Source organism: Oncorhynchus masou, chromosome 13, assembly GCF_036934945.1.
Source record: "Oncorhynchus masou masou isolate Uvic2021 chromosome 13, UVic_Omas_1.1, whole genome shotgun sequence".
Taxonomy (NCBI): Eukaryota; Metazoa; Chordata; class Actinopteri; order Salmoniformes; family Salmonidae; genus Oncorhynchus; species Oncorhynchus masou.
This window is the reverse complement of record NC_088224.1, coordinates 43,988,068-44,007,873: the sequence shown is the minus strand read 5'-3', so window position 1 is coordinate 44,007,873 and position 19,806 is coordinate 43,988,068. Positions and strand designations below refer to the sequence as shown.

Here is a 19,806-nt window from a genome sequence, read left to right as displayed (position 1 = left end):
AGGACAAATGAATAATCCCAACAGCTTCTGCTCCTCTGTGGGTTGACCTATTGCTTTCATGTCTTACTCATGAAACCAATCATCTTCCACTACAAAAAAAACTATGGGGGTTATCACGTAAAACCCTATAGGGAAGCACAGTGAACCATAGGGAAACACAGTGAACCACAGGGAAACACAGTGAACCACAGGGAAGCACAGTGAACCATAGGGAAGCAAAGTGAACCATAGGGAAACACAGTGAACCACAGGGAAACACAGTGAACCACAGGGAAACACAGTGAACCACAGGGAAGCACAGTGAACCATAGGGAAGCACAGTGGACCATAGGGAAGCACAGTGAACCATAGGGAAGCACAGTGAACCATAGGGAAGCACAGTGAACCATAGGGAAACACAGTGAACCATAGGGAAGCATAGTGAAAGGAATGGAAATAGCATCCATTCAATGCCATTGCCCTCTACTGTTAACTATCTTATGAGCAGTCTAACTCCTCCCGAATGGGACGGATGGGATGTTAAACGGGTGCTCTGACTCTGTGGTCACAAAAGATCCCATGGTACTTATCATAAGAGTAGGTGTGCTAACCCCGGTGTCCTGACTCTCTGTGGTCACAAAAGATCCCATGGTACTTATCATAAGAGTAGGGGTGCTAACCCCGGTGTCCTGACTCTCTGTGGTCACAAAAGATCCCATGGTACTTATCATAAGAGTAGGGGTGCTAACCCCGGTGTCCTGACTCTCTGTGGTCACAAAAGATCCCATGGTACTTATCATAAGAGTAGGGGTGCTAACCCCGGTGTCCTGACTCTCTGTGGTCACAAAAGATCCCATGGTACTTATCATAAGAGTAGGGGTGCTAACCCCGGTGTCCTGACTCTCTGTGGTCACAAAAGATCCCATGGTACTTATCATAAGAGTAGGGGTGCTAACCCCGGTGTCCTGACTCTCTGTGGTCACAAAAGATCCCATGGTACTTATCATAAGAGTAGGGGTGTTAACCCCGGTGTCCTGACTCTCTGTGGTCACAAAAGATCCCATGGTACTTATCATAAGAGTAGGGGTGTTAACCCCGGTGTCCTGACTACATTCTTAATCTGGCCCTCATACCATCACAGTCACCTAATCATCCCCAGCTTACAATTGGCTCATTCATCCCCCCTCCTCTCCCCTGTAACTATTCCCCAGGTCGTTGCTGTAAATGACAGTGTGTTCTCAGCCAACTTACCTGGTAAAATAAATACAATAAAATACATATTATAGCTAAATAGTATAAGGGTGTTCACACTTGGTCCCTTTAAGCCAATTTTGAATACTGCAAAGGAAACCAGACCCCTCAAAAAGAGACCCCAAAGCGAACCAAACTGAGACCATCTCAAGAGGTGGTCTGAGTTCGGTTCACTTGAATTTCACGTTCCGGGTTTGCTTGTCAAGCTCCCCTGGTTTGCTTGTCATTATTCCTTCCTACTGCAATAAACCCTCTGACATTAGTGCCAAAGTAGAGAGAAGATGACAGTTGTGCAGGTTTGCAAAAAAAAAAAGTGCTGTTTTTGGTTAGGTCTATTGATTAGTCACTGTCAAGGATGGACACAAATTCCAAGAGAGCTTCACAAGCAGTTTATTCGATTGTGGGGGTTGAATAAGGGTGAAAAGACGACAACATATTTGGTGAGAATCACAACATAGGGTACAAAATCCATTCCAGCTCTTAAGGGGACGGTAGCCTACGGTAGCCTAGTGTACAATTTCCCATTACAGCATTATTTAATCTGCAGTTATTCTTCTGCTATTTATTCTGTTTCCAATATTTACATGTTAATAGTATCTTCTGATTAACTAAATGCAATCTATTAACTTCCAAAATGTAAGTAGGTATATGGTATATCTAGCTGTTCGATAACACATTCTGGTGGAATAGCTTGTCCTGCACTTTATAAAAACCCAGAGTGCATTGAGTGAATGTTGGAAAAAGATCTGGGTTCCTTTCTAAACAGAGCAATGTAAATGCAAAGAGGACTCGGACCACAAAATAGGTGAAGTCAACTGTCAAAAAGAGTTGAGTCCTCATTCAAAGGCAAGGGAAGTGTGAACACAACGACAACTTAGTTGTTTTGCTTTATTTTACCACCAGAGTTCACTTTAACGAGGAATGAGATCTGTATGTGAAAACACTAATTGAGTCAGGAGAGAAATCATGTGGAAGTTCATCACATGACTGGGCTGGCATGTACTCGTTTGGCTATATTTCAAGTGGGAAACATTTCCTTCACAATCGAGCCCTCTCCTCGACCCTTTGGTCTTACCTTGTCCACCTCTTCATACTGTGTATGCAAAGTGCTGTACTATATATCCAATGTCACTGAATGAATACTATCTTTGGTCGAGAGCATAAAGGCATAACAATCTAGCATTTATAATACCGTCAGTACAGACACAATTGATCCTCTTTTAAGCTAAACCCCCACATTGACCAACCGTGCTGTCCATGACAACCCATTGTGCTGTCCATGACAACCCACCGCCACCGCAAATCACAGCAGGAGCAGATTGACACATGCTTATCTCGCCATCAGACATCATCTTAAATCAGCACCAATCAATGCAGCACAAAATATCGTCCGCTTAAAAAAAAAGTATTATATTTTCATTGGAGGCACAATACTCAAAAGATGCCAAACCACACAGGCCTCTAAATGTGAGAGGGTCACCATTGTGCTTCAAAAGCAACCCCAAAGTGAATGCACAAACCCTGTGGTATGACTAGGCATTAAAAAAAGGTACGCCTGAGAATATTTTCTGGCCGTGGTGAATCAGTATTACATTTACATTACATTTAAGTCATTTAGCAGACGCTCTTATCCAGAGCGACTTACAAATTGGTGAATTCACCTTCTGACATCCAGTGGATAACATGTATACAGATTCAGTCTATTCTGTTCAAGGGCTTCCTGTATTCTGTGAATCGTTCAGAAAGGCCTACATTGTGGCGTCAAGAGGGCAGATAGAGGACTCAGGTATTGATTGTTATCAGAGAACTTGCATACCCTTCCATAGGACTATGCACAATGGGTAGGTACAGTACGAGAGTAAAAACTGGCTGCAGTAATCACAATTGTTGAAAGGTTTTAAAATCAATTCTAATTCATGCAACAGTTGGACAATAGATGAAGATACTCCAAACGTTTACAATGAAAAGAATCCATAAGATAATGACTGCATTAAAAGCACATAAAACATTTTCCTGTCAGGGGCAAACCATTTATGGAGCTCAAGGATTTGTGGGAATTCAGGAATTACAGTTAAAAAAAATAATAATAGTAGAGTAAATAATAGTACTCTAATTTGCATAAATACATGGGGTATTGATTTTGCATATATTAACATAAAGGAGTGGAACAGGCCTGCAACCAGCCTTCCTGCACTCACCTGCTCTGTCTAGGCCTTCCTGCACTCACTTGCTCTGTCTAGGCCTTCCTGCACTCACCTGCTCTGTCTAGGCCTTCCTGCACTCACCTGCTCTGTCTAGGCCTTCCTGTACCTGCTCTGTCTAGGCCTTCCTGCACTCACCTGCTCTGTCTAGGCCTTCCTGTAACCTGCTCTGTCTAGGCCTTCCTGCACTCACCTGCTCTGTCTAGACTGCCTCATTCATTACAGTCACGTTCTGTTGCATAATTCAACAAGTGCAGGATACCCTCGGAATGAAAATCAACACGCTTGGCTCTAGATTACTCCTCTCCATACATAATTTACATTGTTTGCGAAATGAGAAATATTATAACTATAATCCGAGTCTTCATTTTCAGAAGTTTTTTTTGATTTCAGCGCATCTAATTTGTAAAATAATTACTTTTTTCAATTCCACCAAAAAATGACCTCCATCAAAATAAAGTTGTCTCTCTTCATTCATTACAAACACTTCCGTGGTCAGAATGTTAAATGGGGGACAGAGGCACAAGCAAGAGTATGAAAGTGAAGTGAAAGCAATCAAACCAGCGACATTTAAGTGACAAGACTTTTGCACCCCTCAAACACAGGAAATAGATGGCTGAAAAACAGCTCCTCAGGTGGCAGGAACATGCGCGTTGCCAATGCCATTCAAACTGCCAGCAACTGTATATTCCAAAACATGAGCATAAGCTTAAGAAAAGTGTATGATTTGAACTCAGTCATGTACTTATGGTGTCAGCTTTTAGCTGAGCCTCAACAAACCCGGAAGCGCATATTTTCACTCACCTTCCCCTATCATGGACACACCAATGGACATGCCCATGAACTTGCTCCTCGTCCACACGTGGGCATTGACACACATCCTCCTCTCTGGGCACTCGCAGTAGAACCCTGAGACAGGCGGGTGGTGGGACACCTGCTCGGCCATGAAGCGAACGCGGTAACACTCGCTCCCCGACGGACCGTCCTGCGGTTGGGTGTTGTTGGGGACCCTGGAGGCTGGTTCCCTGGGGCCCTGAGACCTGAGGGGCCTCACTCTGTCCCGAGGCACCTCCCAGGAACAGTGGAAGGTTTCGCCTAGTGCCGGGTTGTAGGGCTTCTTGGCCACAGCTCCTTTGCGGCCCTCGTGGAAGGCGGTAAGATAGTACTCCACGAAGCGTACGATGCGGTCCTCCGCCGTGGCTCCAGCCGTGATGGACAGGAACATGTCCGGGTGGGCCATGAAGTTAGCGTACATCTCCAGCAGGGAGCGCTTCTCCAGGATGAACGTGGGCAGCACCACCTGGTAAACAGGGCGGGAGGCGACCGTTAAACTACATGAGGGAGACACTTCACTAGTGCTGATAGGGAACGGCACTAGTCATCATTTGAACTAAAAGCTTTTTAATTGTCCTTCCATGACTGTTTTGATGCCATTAATGATCATATTCAACTGAGCAGGCTAGTGCAATGGACATACCAGTACATAACTGTAATCTGTACTTCCTAAAACAGGAATCAAGACATTCCTTGTCAGTCAGTGAACCAGTAAACATTGTGTTGGCCATACCAGCTCTAACATTCCAAGGAAAAGACATGGAGAGAGCAGAGAGCGTTGGCCGTCTTACCCGGGTGAGGTCCATGCCCAGTTTGAGCTGGGAGAGGAGGTGCAGGATGATGCTCCGCTGGTCATCCAGCACTCCCAGGTCCTCTTCCTCATTGTCCTCCATGTCAGTCACCTCCTCACTGGGGCTGATGGCCTCCAACCCTGCTGGGTGCTGCAGGAACAACAGAGAAACTGTTAGACTTAGGTTAACATGGTCTGACATAACAGTGACAACGTCTCCCTGGTAAATGAGGTCTCCTGAGTAGGGCTGTTGTGGTCATGAAATTTTGTCAGCAGGATATTGTCATGCAAAAGACTCCCAGGTCTCACAGTAATTGACCATTAATTAACAAATAATTTTAGCATCTCCAGGCCTCCACAAAAATGGAAAGGATTTTTCTCATTACAGTGCGCGGCGGCGGCGGCGTAGTCCACGGCCCACCCAGGCCATTTTTTTGTGTATTTATTTTATTACAATTTCAAAAGAAATACATGTGACATTTAATTTCTATATAATGTAACAAAGAAATAGTTTGTGACAATCAAGTTGACTTCCGACTATTGGTTACATTGTTTTTTATGTTGTTGATTTTTTTTATTTTTTTTTATCCCTTTTTCTCCCCAATTTCATGGTATCCAATTGTTGTAGTAGCTACTATCTTGTCTCGTCGCTACAACTCCCGTACGGGCTCGGGAGAGAGACGAAGGTTGAAAGTCATGCTTCCTCCGATACACAACCCAACCAAGCCGCAATGCTTCTTAACACAGCGCGCATCCAACCCGGAAGCCAGCCGCATCAATGTGTCAGAGGAAACGCCGTGCACCTGGCAACAATGACATGCTAGTTATTGTCCTTGCAAAATTTGAATCCTACAACGTGACCCATGGGCCTAGAAGTCGTGGGACTGTGTTGAACCAAGTACATGGTTATGCAAACATGGATTTTATTGAAAGAACCCGTGCACATGTTAAAGTGTTCATAGATATTGTTCTAATGTGTGCAAAGCAGGATATTCATATCAGAGGGCATAGAGAACCCGAAGAGGCAAACAACAAAAAGGTAACTTATTAGAAATCTTCAATTTTATCTCAAAGTATGACTCAGAAATACAAAACAGGCTTAATGAACGACATCGCAATGCCAGCTTATGAGCCCTGAAAATCAGAACAAGTTGCTGGAGTGTGCAGGCAGCATCATTGTTACTGTGCAGGATAAAAGATGGAAGTTCATTCTGCGCCTTCCACATATTTTGCCATACTAGCAGATGAATATAAAGATCCAATCTAAACGAGAACTTAATGCTGTGTGCATCCGATACATTCATGCTGGAATGATGAAAGGGCTGTTGGGTTCATGGAAACCGCTGATTTGTCTGCACAAGGAATTTCTCAGGAAAGACTTGGTGTTGCAAACCCCTGGAGTTGGATCCCACTCTGCGTGTGGGTTTTTCGTTCCGAGCTTCAGTCATGTCAGGGAACAGAAGGGTACATGTCCTATTTAAGCAAGCGGTATATGTGCATTGCAACTCCCACCGTTTGAATTTGGTTCTGTGCACCGCGGCAAAAGTGTCGGGACACGTCAGTACTTTTTTTTGAGACAGTAATAAAATATGAATTGAGGATGCTGAATTCACTGTTATTATTCAGCAGTTGAGTCGGGAAATGAACATGGGGAAAGCTGGACTTTTCCTCCATAATGAGTGTACTGGACAGCTGCCCTGATGATATGTTCCCTAATATAAACTCTCTGTTCAGGATCATTGTTACACTTCCAGTGACATCATGCAGTGTGGAGAGACTTTTCTCAACAACAACTAGGATGAAACATCGTCTTCGCACATCAGTGACAAGCGCCCGGCTGAACCACTTCAGTTTGCTGTCTTTGAGCGTCAACTGACAGATACATTGGATTACGATGAAATCATCACCATAATCAACTCAAAGCCTCGCCGTCTGCGCCTTGTGATACGTCTACTCAAGGTAAGGTATCTTTTTATAGTACTTCTGCCCGCCGTGGTTTAAATGGTAACATCAAATACAGGCTTGTTTGCCCATCGAGATTAAAGTGCGCCTGGTCTAACGTTATGGTCTTATTTTAATATGCTGGGATAGGTAATTATTTGTATATGTAACGAGGTTGCGCCAAGTACTATGCACTAGTATAAAACGATTGTATTACGAAATAATATACGGTGCACATCGCAAAATAAATGTAAGAAACAAGTAGAAAAAAATCCCTATCCAAATTTTTCTAGGCCTATCCCCACAACAAAAAATCTGGCTTCGCCCATGCTTGAAACAGGTCATATATATGCTATATGTAGAGTTATTTGGCAACTTTAGTTGTGAATGATACAAACCTTAGAATGTCTTAGAAATCAAAACGGATATGGGCTGCATGGTGCGACAATAGGCTAGTGATGATTTGATAAAGAAGCTAAATAAAAGCTTGGGCTCGTTTCCTTGCCTCAGTTGTTCTCTCATCAAGTGATTTTTACCCATCAGACTATTCTCAATTTAATCTTGTCTTTACTAAATATATACAATTTGTTTCAGGGGGGAAAAGTAATGTCATGTGTATGCACTTGAATAGGGAATGGAGGGCGCGAGCTTTCCCGCTGGTCGGTTTTGTAGGCTACTTCGGTCTTATAACGGAGCAGTGTTTAATACCAGCAGCTGAGAAATAAATGCAAGAACACTTATTCCACTCCAACCATCAACTACTGTTTGAGGAGTATGCTCTCGCTGTCCAACAGGTGATATTCCACCCAAACTCTGTATGCCATGGGTTCTCCAACCCTGTTCCTTCCGCTACCCAGTGCTTTATTTGGGAAACATCGAGAGTAACATGTTTCCGCAATGAAACACATTTCACTAAACTGTTGACATCCCGTCTGTGCGCTCGAGAAAAGAATAAAGGATATACAGACACACACACCACACACACACACACACACCACACACACACACACACACACAGCTCAAAAAGGGAACACTTAAACAACACAATGTAACTCTAAGTCAATCACACTTCTGTGAAATCAAACTGTCCACTTAGGAAGCAACACTGATTGACAATAAATTTCACATGCTGTTGTGCAAATGGAATAAACAACAGGTGGAAATGATAGGCTTTTAGCAAGACACCCCCAATAAAGGAGTGGTTCTGCAGGTGGGGACCACAGACCACTTCGCATTTCCTATGCTTCCTGGCTGATGTTTTGGTCACTTGAATGCTGGCGGTGCTTTCATTCTAGTGGTAGCAGGAGACGGAGTCTACAACCCACACAAGTGGCTCAGGTAGTGCAGCTCATCCAGGATGGCACATCAATGCGAGATGTGGCAAGAAGGTTTGCTGTGTCTGTCAGCGTAGTGTCCAGAGCATGGAGGCGCTACCAGGAGACAGGCCAGTAGATCAGCAGACGTGGAGGAGGCCGTAGGAGGGCAACAACCCAGCAGCAGGACCGCTACCTCCGCCTTTGTGCAAGGAGGAGCACTGCCAGAGCCCTGCAAAATGACCTCCAGCAGGCCACAAATGTGCATGTGTCTGCTCAAACGGTCAGAAACAGACTCCATGAGGGGGGTATGAGGGCCCGATGTCCACAGGTGGGGGTTGTGCTTACAGCCCAACAACGTGCAGGATGTTTGGCATTTGCCAGAGAACACCAAGATTCCAAGCCCTGTGCTCTTCACAGATGAAAGCAGGTTCACACTGAGCACATGTGACAGACGTGACAGAGTATGGAGATGCCGTGGAGAACGCTCTGCTACCTGCAATATCCTCCAGCATGACAGGTTTGGCGGTGGGTCAGTCATGGTGTGGGGTGGCATTTCTTTGGGGGGGCCGCACAGCCCTCCATGTGCTCGCCAGAGGTAGCCTGACTGCCATTAGGTACCGAGATGAGATCCTCAGACCCCTTGTGAGACCATATGCTAGTGCAGTTGGCCCTGGGTTCCTCCTAATGCATGACCATGCTAGACCGCATGTGGCTGGAGTGTGTCAGCAGTTCCTGCAAGAGGAAGGCATTGATGCCCTAAAAACTAAAAACATTTCTCATAAGAAACTAGCTCCCTGGTACACAGAAAATACCCGAGCTCTGAAGCAAGCTTCCAGAAAATTGGAACGGAAATGGCGCCACACCAAACTGGAAGTCTTCCGTCTAGCTTGAAAAGACAGTACTGTGCAGTACCGAAGAGCCCTTACTGCTGCTCGATCATCCTATTTTTCTAACTTAATTGAGGAAAATATGAACAATCCGAAATTCCTTTTTGATACTGTCGCAAAGCTAACTAAAAAGCAGCATTCCCCAAGAGAGGATGACTTTCACTTCAGCAGTGATCAATTTATGAACTTATTTGAGGAAAAAAATTATGATTATTAAAAGCAAATTACAGACTCCTCTTTAAATCTGCGTATTCCTTCAAGGCTCAGTTGTCCTGAGTCTGCACAACTATGCCTGGACCTAGGATCAAGAGAGACGCTCAAGTGTTTTAGTACTATATCTCTTGACACAATGATGAAAATAATCATGGCCTCTAAACCTTCAAGCTGCATACTGGACCCTATTCCAACTAAACTACTGAAAGAGCTGCTTCCTGTGCTTGGCCCTCCTATGTTGAACATAATAAATGGCTCTCTATCCACCGGATGTGTACCAAACTCACTAAAAGTGGCAGTAATAAAGCCTCTCTTGAAAAAGCCAAACCTTGACCCAGAAAATATAAAAAACTATCGGCCTATATCGAATCTTCCATTCCTCTCAAAAATCTTAGAAAAGGCTGTTGCGCAGCAACTCACTGCCTTCCTGAAGACAAACAATGTATACAAAATGCTTCAGTCTGGTTTTAGACCCCATCATAGCACTGAGACAGCACTTGTGAAGGTGGTAAATGACATTTTAATGTCATCAGACCGAGGCTCTGCATCTGTCCTCGTGCTCCTAGACCTTAGTGCTGCTTTTGATACCATCGATCACCACATGCTTTTGGAGAGATTGGAAACCCAAATTGGTCTACACGGACAAGTTCTGGCCTGGTTTAGAGCTTATCTGTCGGAAAGATATCAGTTTGTCTCTGTGAATGGTTTGTCCTCTGACAAATCAACTGTAAATTTCGGTGTTCCTCAAGGTTCCGTTTTAGGACCACTATTGTTTTCACTATATATTTTACCTCTTGGGGATGTTATTCGAAAACAACGTTAACTTTCACTGCTATGCGGATGACACACAGCTATACATTTCAATGAAACATGGTGAAGCCCCAAAATTGCCCTTGCTAGAAGCATGTGTTTCAGACATAAGGAAGTGGATGGCTGCAAACTTTCTACTTTTAAACTCGGACAAAACAGAGATGCTTGTTCTAGGTCCCAAGAAACAAAGAGATCTTCTGTTGAATCTGACAATTAATCTTAATGGTTGTACAGTCGTCTCAAATAAAACTGAAGGACCTCGGCGTTACTCTGGACCCTGATCTCTCTTTTGAAGAACATATCAAGACCATTTCAAGGACAGCTTTTTTCCATCTACGTAACATTGCAAAAATCAGAAACTTTCTGTCCAAAAATGATGCAGAAAAATTAATCCATGCTTGTCACTTCTAGGTTAGACTACTGCATGCTCTACTTTCCGGCTACCCGGATAAAGCACTAAATAAACTTCAGTTAGTGCTAAATACGGCTGCTAGAATCCTGACTAGAACCAAAAAATGTGATCATATTACTCCAGTGCTAGCCTTCCTACACTGGCTTCCTGTCAAAGCAAGGGCTGATTTCAAGGTTTTACTGCTAACCTACAAAGCATTACATGGCTTGCTCCTACCTATCTCTCTGATTTGGTCCTGCCGTACATACCTACACGTACGCTACGGTCACAAGACGCAGGCCTCCTAATTGTCCCTAGAATTTCTAAGCAAACATATGGAGGCAGGGCTTTCTCCTATAGAGCTCCATTTTTATGGAACGGTCTGCCTACCCATGTCAGAGACGCAAACTCGGTCTCAACCTTTAAGTCTTTACTGAAGACTCATCTCTTCAGTGGGTCATATGATTCAGTGTAGTCTGGCCCAGGAGTGGGAAGGTGAACGGAAAGGCTCTGGAGCAACGAACCACCCTTGCTGTCTCTGCCTGGCCGGTTCCCCTCTTTCCACTGGGATTCTCTGCCTCTAACTCTATTACAGGGGCTGAGTCACTGGCTTACTGGGGCTCTCTCATGCCGTCCCTGGAAGGGGTGCGTCACCTGAGTGGGTTGATTCACTGATGTGATCATCCTGTCTGGGTTGGCACCCCCCCTTGGGTTGTGCCATGGCGGAGATCTTTGCGGGCTATACTCAGCCTTGTCTCAGGATGGTAAGTTGGTGGTTGAAGATATCCCTCTAGTGGTGTGGGGGCTGTGCTTTGGCAAAGTGGGTTTGGGTTATATCCTTCCTGTTTGGCCCTGTCCGGGGATGTCCTCGGATGGGGCCACAGTGTCTCCTGACCCCTCCTGTCTCAGCCTCCAGTATTTATGCTGCAGTAGTTTATGTGTCGGGGGGCTGGGGTCAGTTTGTTATATCTGGAGTACTTCTCCTGTCCAATTCGGTGTCCTGTGTGAATCTAAGTGTGCGTTCTCTAATTCTCTCCTTCTCTCTCGGAGGACCTGAGCCCTAGGACCATGCCCCAGGACTACCTGACATGATGACTCCTTGCTGTCCCCAGTCCACCTGGCCGTGCTGCTGCTCCAGTTTCAACTGTTCTACCTTATTATTATTCGACCATGCTGGTCATTTATGAACATTTGAACATCTTGGCCATGTTCTGTTATAATCTCTACCCGGCACAGCCAGAAGAGGACTGGCCACCCCACATAGCCTGGTTCCTCTCTAGGTTTCTTCCTTGGTTTTGGCCTTTCTAGGGAGTTTTTCCTAACCACCGTGCTTCTACACCTGCATTGCTTGCTGTTTGGGGTTTTAGGCTGGGTTTCTGTACAGCACTTTGAGATATCAGCTGATGTACGAAGGGCTATATAAATAAATTTGATTTTATTTGATGCTATGGACTGGCCCACCCGTTCCCCAGACCTGAATCTAATTGATCATTTTTGGTGTGATTTTGTTGTCAACACATTCAACTATGTAAAGAAAAAAGTATTTAATAAGAATATTTCATTCATTCAGATCTAGGATGTGTTATTTTAGTGTTCCCTTTATTTTCTTGAGCAGTGTATATGCACCAGGGGACCACGCAGCCGTCACACCGCTCAGGAAGGAGATGCATTCGGTCTCCTATCGATGAACGTACTTTGGTGCGAAAAGTGTAAATCAATCCCAGAACAGCAGCAAAGGACCTTGTGAAGATGCTGGAGGAATCAGGTACAAAAGTATCTAAATCCACAGTAAAACAAGTTCTATATTGACATAACCTGAAAGGAAACTCAGCCAGGAAGAAGCCACTGCTCCAAAACCACCACTAAAAAAAAGCCAGACTACGGTTTGCAATTGCACATGGGGACAAAGATGGTAATGTTGGAGAAATATCCTTGGTCTGATGAAACAAATTAGAACTGTTTGGCTATAATGACCATTGTTAGGTTTGGAGGAGAAAAGGGAAGGCTTGCAAGCCGAAGAACACCATCCCAACCGTGAAGCACGGGGGTGGCAGCATCATGTTGTGGGGGTGGTTTGCTGCAGGAGGGACTGGTGCACTTCACAAAATAGATGGCATCATGAGGGTGGAAAATTATGTGGGTATATTGAAGCAACATCTCAAGACATCAGTCAGGAAGTTAAAGCTTGGTCGCAAATGGGTCTTCCAAATGGACAATGACACCAAGTATACTTCCAAAGTTGTAGCCTACAAACCTGACTCAGTTTACACCAGCTCTGTCAGGAGGAATGGGCCAAAATTCACCCAACTTATTGTGGGAAGCTTGTGGAAGGCTACCCAAAACATTTGACTCAAGTTAAACAATTTAAAGGCAATTCTACCAGATACTAATTGAGTATGTAAACTTCTGACCCACTGGGAATGTGATGGAAGAAATAAAAACTGAAATAAATCATTCTCTACAATTATTCTGACATTTCACATTCTTAAAAGTGGTGATCCTAACAGACCTAAGACAGGGAATTTGTACTAGGATTAAATTTCAGGAATTGTGAAAAACTGAGTTTAAACGCATTTGGCTAAGGTGTATGTAAACTTCCGACATCAACTGTAGGTCTATGGGCTAGGCTACAAGAGGTGTGCGACTAGGATTTGAAAATGTCGCAAAAAAAGGGCAAGCTGTTTTTTGCTTACTGCATAAGCTGGGCATCATTCACAAGTGATAAACTAATATTGTCACACATCAGACTATTCTTAATTTAGTGGTGTCTTTACATTCGCCAGGCCCACTGGCTCCAGGTCATCTAAGGGTCTCTGCTGGGTGGAGCCCCGCCTTGTCTCAGCTCATTGGTCACCATGGCGACACGCTCCAGCAGGTATATCTCACTGGTCACCCCCAAGGCCAGTTCTTCCTTCGGCCGCCTCTCCTTCCGGTTCTCTACTGCCAATGACGAGAGCGAACTGCAAGGATCCCTAAAGCTGGAGACTAATATCTCCCTCACTAGCTTTAAGCAACAGCTGTCAGAGCAGCTCACAGATCACTGCACCTGTACATATCCCATCTGTAAATTGCCCATCCAAGCTACCTCATCCCCATACTGTATTTATGTATTTATCTTGCTCCTTAGCACCCCCAGTATCTCTACTTGCACATTCATCTTCTGCACATTCTACCATTCCAGGGTTTAATTGCTATATTGTAATTACTTCGCCACCATGACCTATTTATTGCCTTACCTCACTTTTCCTACCTCATTTGCACACACTGTATATAGACTTTTCTATTTTGTTATTGACTGTATGTTTGTTTATTCCATGTGTAACTCTGTTGTTGTTTTTGTCACTTTGCTTTATCTAGGCCAGGTCACAGTTGTAAATGAGAACTTGTTCTCAACTGGCCTATCTGGTTAAATAAAGGTGAAAATAAATAAAACATATACTATATAATATATGGATGAAATTAGTTATGATTTAGAATGGACCATTATCATGCACCTGTTTCGAAACAGGGTCATGGGAAGAAAAAAATACATGTCGTCTATGCACTTAAATAGTGAATGGAGGACGCTTTTCCCGTGGCTCATTTTCATGCCAGCCAGGTAGGCTATACTCCTGTTGTAAAGATAAACAATGTGCTTACTGTTAGGAAGGTTGATAAATAAATATAGTAGGCCTAGCCTATAGAAAGCTCATGGAGTCCTCTTTTTAGTAGAGGCCATCACTCTGTTTTCTCACGCAATTGCATAGCCTATAGAAATGTTACGCAACATGAGCTCATGGGCTCTCATGAAGTGTTTGTTTAGATCTTCAAATACTTTTGCATCGATGTCAGACTGATTAGAGGGACAATATAGTGCTGAGTACCAGGCAGTTAGCAAGTTAGGTAGGCTACTATATGACCAGCAGCAGCATCAGAGCTTGGAGAAGCCTAATTACAGCGACTTAAAGGTCACGTGGAGTCAGACTGCCTTCATGACTGGTGACCGCAGGTGTGGCGGTAATACAGTCACCCTAACAGTCCTACTCTTGACCTCAATGGGACTTCCTGGATAAACAAAATATTCAAAAACGATTGTACACATACATGGATGTCATAACATCTATCACTGAAGGGTGTTATGCCTGACATTGTCTGGAGAACCAAGATAATCAGTGTCCATTTTCTCATACCGATCCCCTCATTGTGACAACATTGGACACATCCACAATTAGAAGAGGACACCATTTCTGCTTTTGCATTGTCTTATTTTCATTGCTAATCCAAGCACTACATAAAGTCCCATTCATTATTCAGAAAGTAGATACGGACCCATAAGAGCAGAGCCATAGGACAGAAGGACCCATTAAATAGGAATATGCAAATACCAGGTGGGAACGCAACCATTGAACCAACCCATTGTTCCATGCACCGGTTTACGTTTCCTTCCTTGTAATGATGGTTCAGCGACACGCAGGGGGTCGAGGTATGCCTCGGAGAGTGCACTGCCTGATTCCTTCCAAACGCGGGGTGCCTACAGCGCTGCCCGGACTCACAATGCCTTGACAAGGCTTTGATATAGTTGAGATGTTGCAGTGAACGTGGAAAGGGTTGTGTCGTCCGTTAAAAAGGTTAAAAAGAAGATCTCCTGCAGTAACTCAGGGAAGGAAAAAGAGCCCATTGTATGATGCAGGAAAGTGCTCCAGTGGGCAACAAACACTCTTCTCCTCAGTCTCGCCCTTTTTATTTCTTTCTCTAACCATGTACTGTGTGCATCTGACACGTGACGACAGACTGCCACCTAATGTCACCAAAAATGTCACTGAATGTAGAACAGAATACAGTTGTTAGTAGCAGGAAATGACAGCCTGCAATGCCTTATACAAACAGAATGAACCATTACTTGGTAAATGCACACATGACCTAACACTCTCAGGCATATCACACACACACAACCAACCTTTAAACACCCTCACTTACGTTGCATGGTTGAGAAGATACAGGCTTGCTCTCAGTGCAGCTGGAGCTCATCTCCAGTAGGCTTTTGTGTATGTGTGAAAGAGACACCGATTAGAGACACACAGATCTAACCCACCAGGTGTCCACAAAGTCCTGAAGCAGAGTTTCTACCCAACGCGTCACCGTTGCAGAGTACTACAAATAGAAAAACCCCCACAATTATACCTTTGGAGGGATATTCAGTTAAAGCTCCTTCAGCTTCCTTTCCTGACGACTTGTTGTGCTGAGAGAATGTTGTGCAGAGGCAGAGTTGCCCTGCTGAAGATGAGACATGCGCTGTGCTGTTGGTAAGACCCCAGTCTAGTGCGTGACTAAGAGAGAGAGGAGTTCAAGTAAAGTGCTCTCTCTCACTCTCCTCCCTACCTCTCCCCTACTCCTTCTCCCCCTCTCCTGGCTTTCACATGATACATGATGGTGTGTTTGATCCACACCATCTCCTTTTCCCTTTCTCCCTTTCCCTCTCTCCAGGCATCGGGGGGAGTGTGTGGGCGGAGAGCTGGGATAGGGGGGAAAGTTTGCTCATGCTCTCACTTCAAAAAGGCCAAATCTTTTTTTTCCCTTGACTTGAGCAGACTAACCTTTTAGGTCTATTCAACACCCACCTCCATCCTTCTCATCCTCCACCAAATGCCATGACATCCCCCGATCGCTGGTCCGTCCCTCGCCCATTGCAGGTGAAGAGGGCCAACATCACACTTCTATACTGACCTTTTGATATAATGGAAGTGTCCTTGTTTCACCTTTTCAGCACATAACTAGCCCATGTGCTTTTTTCTCTCTGCTCTGTTCCCCTTGGTTTCACATGCTGAATAATTAGATCCTTGGAAACACAGTGAGATGTCAACTTTGTTGTGGTAAATAAAATGAAAATGAAATGTTCAGTCAGCCGGAAAAAAAAACTTCTCCATTAGTCCTGAGCGAGTTCTTTTGTTGTCTCGGGAATTGCTCACTTAAACAGCTGCTCCAGTTTCAACTAATTCCAAACAGAGAATGGATCAGCCTCAGAGCACATGACAGACACTGAAAACACTAGTTCATACAGCAGAAACGTACAATCTGTTTGGATACCGACAGATGAAACAGAAGCAGGGTGAATTCACAGTGTGGCATGTTGATCAGCACAGAGGGAAAAGAGCTGCGCTGTCTGCCTCTCCAACCCTGAGAAATATCCATAGAAAAGGATCCTGGATCAGATATGAGCTGCTCATTGACCATATTTATAAAGCGTCTCAGAGCATTAGTGCTGATGTAGAATCAGTACCCCCTTGTCCATGTAATCTTATACATTTTGTTTTAAAAGGGCAAAGCTGATCCTAGATCAGCACTTCTGCTCTGAGATGCTTTATAAATATGGGCCCAGAAACTGTTACTCCTGAGCATAATGTAGGTAAAACAATGAGAATATTACTTGGATGGGCTCAAACAAGTGATGACTATTAGACCCCATATTGTTTACCTATTGTGGCTGTCTATACTGTCAAACTGTCCAATAAAGCCATTTTTATGTCAGGAGTCATAGATGTGTTCCAATGGAGAGGTCATGTCAGGACGTATGTTCTACTTGTTTCACCTCTTTTTTTTAAAAACAGATAGTATTATAGCAGTTACACTTCTCCCCAAGGTACCAGGAAGGAATTGCAACAACAACAACAACAACAACAGAGACAAAATCCAAGACAAAGAAAAGCACAGATGAGCCCTCGAGGTTGATGCAAAAACAAAATCTAAAATAACTGGAGAAAAGCATCCAGACAGAGCGTGAATGAGCGCACATCTCTCCCATCTTCTCCCCAAAATTACAGTACCCCCCCACACATCTGCCATACTCACACCCTTGCTCCTGTCTGCCTCCCAACCCTGCACGAATGTTGAAACGTAAAGAAAAACAACATGGTTTTGACCATTTTTAAGCTGCCTTGTTGGTCAGTGTGTCAGGCCAAATGCAACATCTAGGAATACCAACACGCTTGCTACCCTTCTCATCCCTCTCCTTACTAGCAATGCCTGCTAACCTCCACAGGCAGTAGCCATGTCAAGACCACGTGTCTCCGCTGCAACCCCAAACAGCACAGGCTGCTACCCAACCAAAACAGACCGAGGGTCAACATGCATACAGAACAGCCAAGAACATATGCACAGGAACATGCTACTTGGACAAATGAACGTATTTGAAACTTAGACCATGCATGCATCTAAATCTACAGATCCAATGCCAAGACTAGACTGAAATCTACAAGGATCACGGATGCATTGACTGGATCAATGCCCATGTCAATAGAGCTTGCTAGTATCAGACCTAAATATGTTCCTGCGGAAATGAGGCAAGTAAAGCTGGGAGCAGAGCCTGGCTCCTTCATTTATAAATAATCATGGGGATTTTCATCAGCGAGGCATTTAAGGAGGGGAGCGTTGCTCATATACACATGTTGAACTGCGCAGTACGTACGTACGTACGTACAGAGCCTGGCTCATTCCTTCCTTCGTATACACACACACACACACACACAAAGACACAGAGAGAGATCAAAGATATTCCACTGGACTGAATCCCATTTTCTTACAGTGTATCATTAGTTTCTCCCAGTGTCACGATTCTAATTAATGTGGCCGATAGTTTGAGATAATGGTTTTAGACTAGATTTCCTCATTATTTATCATACAGTAAAAAAAATATATAAAAAAAAATACATTTAAAAAATGTGCTGCTCTGTGTGGTTCCCATTCGAATCAAACAGCTCATCATGACGAGTACGGTGACACAGTTTAAGGATCCTGGACATCAAGGCAGCTGAACTGGCAATGAGTCAATTATTTCCATTTTGCTCACAGCTCTATGTTGTGTCTCAGACAAGCCTACATTTATGTGAAGGTTAGTTTCACATTTGGATATTTCCAAAGTCTTAGTTGCTCTGACGTAAAAACCTGAGTAAAGCCACACAAGAGAGATTAATTAAAGTATAACGATGGCATTTCACACCACACACTTGTACATGTATGTGTGAAACAGGACAACTTTAAGCCCCCCATATTTGAACAACAACTCAATCCCGTAGCGAGAGGATTAGCATAGAAACATCTCCCTCTCAACCCCTTTGAAAACACAGGGCTGTCAAAACAAAATACAGAACCAAATCTCTAATGACTTTCTCTCAGAAGACAGACAAAACAGAGAGAAAACTCGAAATTGAGACTCAGACAAAGTGGGTTTTGAGACCTCTGAGCCAAAGTAATGAGCCTTCCAAACATAGAGAGGGACATGTTGTCAGAGCTTTGAAGTGAAACTGAAATGAGACGACTTTGAGGAAGTGTTTATATGCTGAACAAAAATATGAAATATTTTTTATGAAACATGTAAAGTTTTGGTCCCATTTTCATGAGCTGAAAAAAAAAAGATCCCAGAAATGTTCCATACACACAAATTTGTTTACATCCCTGTTATGACGATCATTTCTCCTTTGCCAAGTTAATCCAACCACCTAACAGGTGTGGCATATCAAGAAGCTGATTAAGCAGCATGATCATTACACAGGAGCACCTTGTTCTGGGGACAATAAAAGGCCACAAAAATGTGCAGTTTTGTCACACAATGCCACAGAAGTCTAAAGTTTTGAGGGAGCGTGCAATGGGCATGATGACTGCAGGAATGTCCAACGGTGCTGTTACCAGAAAATTGAATGTTCATTTCTCGACCATAAGCTGCCTCTGCCGTTTTTATAGAATTTGGCATTACATCCATATGGCCTCACAATCTCGCCAGCCCCTCCACATCCGGCTTCTTCACCTGCTCTGAGGAGGTGGAAAGGGACCATGCACCTTGTGACGGGGGGCTGAGGATTATTTTGATCTGTAATAAAGCCCTTTTGTGGGGAAAAACTCACTCTGATTGGCTGGGCCTGGCTCCCCAGTGGGTGACGAGGGCCCACCCATGGCTGCGCCCCTGCCCAGTCATGTGGAATCCATAGATTAGGATCTGATTTCCTTCTATGAACCGGAACTCGGTAAAATCTTTGAAATTGCGGCATCTTGCGTTTATAGTTTTGTTCAGTATAATATTATATTAGGTCTCAGTGACACGAAGCATCGAGAGAGTTTAGTAAGGAGTGTAGATAAATTACTCAGGCTAAGTCACAGGTGGCTCCCTCTACCCGCCAACCTGTCTGAATGACGTTTGAGGGAAGAGGCTGGTGAAGAGCCTGTG

At 44.1% G+C, this 19,806-nt stretch overlaps 1 protein-coding gene across 1 annotated transcript in view; it reads right to left on the bottom strand.

The window, feature by feature from the left end:
• LOC135552398 (oxysterol-binding protein-related protein 10-like) overlaps positions 1-19,806 on the bottom strand; it is a 146,418-nt gene that overhangs the window by 5,881 nt on the left and 120,731 nt on the right. Inside the window, exons 8-9 of the mRNA XM_064983982.1 lie at positions 5,057-5,206; positions 4,236-4,731 (exon numbers count right to left, since the gene is read on the bottom strand). Of these exons, the coding sequence (XP_064840054.1) occupies positions 4,236-4,731; positions 5,057-5,206 (646 nt within the window). The remainder of the gene's footprint in view (positions 1-4,235; positions 4,732-5,056; positions 5,207-19,806) is intronic.